Source organism: Tupaia chinensis, unplaced genomic scaffold, assembly GCF_000334495.1.
Source record: "Tupaia chinensis unplaced genomic scaffold, TupChi_1.0 Scaffold000270_2, whole genome shotgun sequence".
Lineage (NCBI taxonomy): Eukaryota > Metazoa > Chordata > Mammalia > Scandentia > Tupaiidae > Tupaia > Tupaia belangeri.
In genome coordinates this window covers 4,092,283-4,095,637 of record NW_006159751.1, presented here as the reverse complement: position 1 = coordinate 4,095,637, position 3,355 = coordinate 4,092,283, and the positions used below count along the sequence as shown (strand labels likewise).

Here is a 3,355-nt window from a genome sequence, read left to right as displayed (position 1 = left end):
GAAGTAGGGAGTCTGGCGCAGAGACCAGCAGATTCCCAGAGACAGGAGTCCAGATCCTAGAGCTTCCCTCCTCCTCTCCTTTCTCCATATTGCCTTCTGCAATCTGCCAGAGGCCTGGGCACTAGGCCAGAAAGTTTCAGGACTCCTGGTCAGACTGAAACCAGGTTCCAGGAATGGGGTGGCAGGGGGCTGGAAATGAGGAGAGTGGGGCAAAGGAAAGCAGGGATGGGTGGGGAGCTGGTAGGACCAACATCTGGGACATGGTCACTGCCCCTCCTCCCTGTCCAAACCGCAGACGCTGTGGCAGCAGGAAAGTCGGAGCAGCTAGGACGAGAACGATTGTGCAACCTGGCCCTGGGAAGGGCCCCATGCTGGAGGTGGGAGGTCGGTCTGGGTTGGGGCAGAGAAAACTTCCGTAAAGTTCTCACTCACAGAAAATGTATTCAGGGTCCTGGTTTCCATACTACACTTCAATGCAACTCTCATCCATTTTCAGGCTTAAATCTCCTCTGACCATTGGAGTTGGAAGCTGTGCTCCGGGCCAGTGTCTTGTGGCCAGAGGCACAGTGCCACCAGTGGTTCTGGGATGGCTCTGTAGATGCCTGTGGGTGTGGAGGGAGGCCTTTCATCCAGCCTCTGAGAGTGGTGGGATTCTGCTACTTCCCCAGGCACCACTTGGGAAAATCTGTAACTGGAGAAGTCCTCTGTCCCTGAGCAAAGGGAGCCCAATCAAGTCCCTGCTGTGGTTTGTGGAGTGCGGATGGGGTGGGAGGAAGAACATGGAGGGCCGTGGGAGGAAGAAAATGGAGGGTCGTGGGGGAAATCTGCTCTGAGGGCTACCCCAAACACACACAGGAAAGTAGTGGCTTTTCCTTTTAATGTGAAATGTTATAATACAAAATAATGTGGAAAAAAGCCCACTCTCCCGGACACTGAAGGCAGGAGGGGAGGGCAGGGTTGAAGTCTCCTTCTCCTATTCCTCTCTGCCGTTAAGTCAAACTGAGGCCAGGAAATACTGCCACCTGCTCCTAGGGTTGACTCCTTGTGAGAGTCAGAACTCGCAAGGTCGACCTTGGCCTGAAATTTGTGGACACAGGGCAGGAGAGCAAGAGCGAACGTTTAGTGTTTTCACTCTTCAGCTCTGAAAACATTACTCAAAATCTGGAGACGAAGGGGATGTGAGAATTTGGTCGCCACTGGCTAAAAAGTAGGGGATGGGCACCACAACTTGCCCACATTTGCAGAATGAGGGGCAGGAAATTTAGTGGGGTTTAAGTGTATGAGGGTGGAGATTCAAAAACCAAGGCTAGGTCCTCAAACTTCCTCCTCTTTCTTCTTCATCTCCAGCTTATAGACGATCTGGTAGCCATCATCCCAGGCATAGAGCTGGCGCTCTCGGGGGTTATAGCGCAGGCTGGCGTGGGCACCGTATCGACGGGGGAAATAAGGGAGTGCTGCCCGTTCGGGGGTCAGGGTGCCGCTGGCATCAAAGGAGCACTGGATGCGGGCCCGACTGGCAGGGCGGGTGTTATAGACGACGTACAGGGTCCCACAGATGACGAAGGCAGCCTCGGCGTTCTCTCTGGGACACGGCGTGTCCCACTGCTGCTCTGTGTCCAGTGTCTGTGGATCTAACTTGGCCAGACACAAGTGCCTGTCATCCTCCCGGGTGGCATAGACAGCCCAAAGGCCCTCTTCATCAGCTGCCAGGTCAATGTACGTGTCTGCTGTCAGCCCGTAGGGAGGGATCAAGCCCTCTGCTGGGAATACTGAGCTGTCCACCACTGTTCGGTTGACCAGGTGGAATTTGATGAGCTGCAAAGTGTTCAACTCACCACCTCCTCCTGGTCCTCCAGGAGGCCTCCGGGCATAATACAGAAAGCCACCATATACAAGCTGCCCTGTGCCTACCCAGGGAAAGGGCACCCGCACTCGGGAAGCTTTCCGGGCAGCCATGGCAAGGGTGAAGTCACGTGGCCTTGGGAAGACAAATACCGTGTCATTCTGTGTTCCATCTAACACATAGATTTTCTCTGTTGGCCCCAAGGGATCCTTGGTCCATAGACCAGCTGGGCCACCGAACCGCTTCAGGATCTTCATTGATCTCACCTGAGAGATTGTGTATCCACAGTCTGGTGGGGAAGGAGAAAGGCATAGAGGAGGACATAGAGGCAAGAGTTAGATGGCAACACCAAGGATGTCCCCAAGGGGGTTAGTGGGACCTCATTCTAGGAAGGATTAAGAAAGAAAGGGCACCACAGAAGTGTAGTTCTCCAGAAAGTCCCCTTAACAGGCCTAGAATTACAGATTTCCCTAAGATAGATCCCACGCGTCATAGCCTCGGTGTATCGGGACAAAAGGAAATAAATGAGTGGAGACTAAGGAAGGAAGAGCACAGGTTCTGGGTGTCTGGTGTTTTCAGGTCACTTACCCGATACCATATCATATTTCTCATTTCTTCTGCCCTTGCCCTTGGTCCCTGGGCCTCCGGTTACCTTCTCATCTAATTCGACACAGGGTAGAGATGGGTTTTGGGTCTCTAAATAGTCAACCTCCCGCTCCAGACGGTCCACTCTTCCTGAGATGGTGTCAGCCTCAGTCCTGAGGGCCTCCCGCTCCTTCTCTGCCACCTCCAGCAACGGCAGCATCTTGTTCTTGAAGTCCCGCAGCTCAGCAGCATGCCGACTGCTCTGGTCCTGGCACTGGGCCAGCCGTTCCTAAAAGGGTGGGGGTTGGAGGAGGGCTACATGGTTACAGCTTCCAAGCAGGAAGAGGCCCAACCAGGGAATCAGGAGTGGGGAGAAAGTCATCTCAACCAGACTCTAACATCTCCTTCCTTCCCCACAGAAAAGGAAACCAGATGTCCCAAGGTGCTAAATGTGCAAAGGGCCGGGCTCCGAACACCTAGATGCCTACCCCAACTCCATGTCCTTCAGGCTGTGTTTCCCATGAGCAGTGCCACTGAGTTAGTCATCTGAGCCTCTGCTGAGGTCTAAGTGCAGGAAGGAGCTCGGGGGTGTGTGTGGGGGGAGGGTCTTTGCTCTATTATACAAGTCTCTTGGGAATTAAGATGCCATAGACCTCACTGTCAAAAAAGCAGGATGGGGGGGGCAGCAGTTAGCGTAATGGTTATGTCACTGGACTCCCATGTAGTCAACCGCAGTTCGAGTCTTAAACCCGGTGGCTTAAAACTCACGCCAGGCGCATGTGCATGCATGCCCAAGATCCCAAGAGCAGAATGGAGGAGAAGGGATTGCGGCGTGGCCATCCTCCCTGGGGGGTGATTTCTCGCTTTCTGTCTCTCTGTCTCTGTCTGGTGAGCGCACGCGCCCTATAGCAAAAACCTCTCAAAAAA

At 53.8% G+C, this 3,355-nt stretch overlaps 1 protein-coding gene across 1 annotated transcript in view; it reads right to left on the bottom strand.

Annotated features, from left to right (window-relative positions):
• Positions 1-860: 860 nt before the first annotated feature.
• Positions 861-3,355, bottom strand: part of OLFML3 (olfactomedin like 3) — a 3,533-nt gene continuing 1,038 nt past the window's right edge. The window contains exons 2-3 of the mRNA XM_006149630.3: positions 2,432-2,717; positions 861-2,132 (exon numbers count right to left, since the gene is read on the bottom strand). Coding sequence (XP_006149692.1) covers positions 1,315-2,132; positions 2,432-2,717 — 1,104 coding nt within the window. The 3' untranslated portion in view covers positions 861-1,314. The remainder of the gene's footprint in view (positions 2,133-2,431; positions 2,718-3,355) is intronic.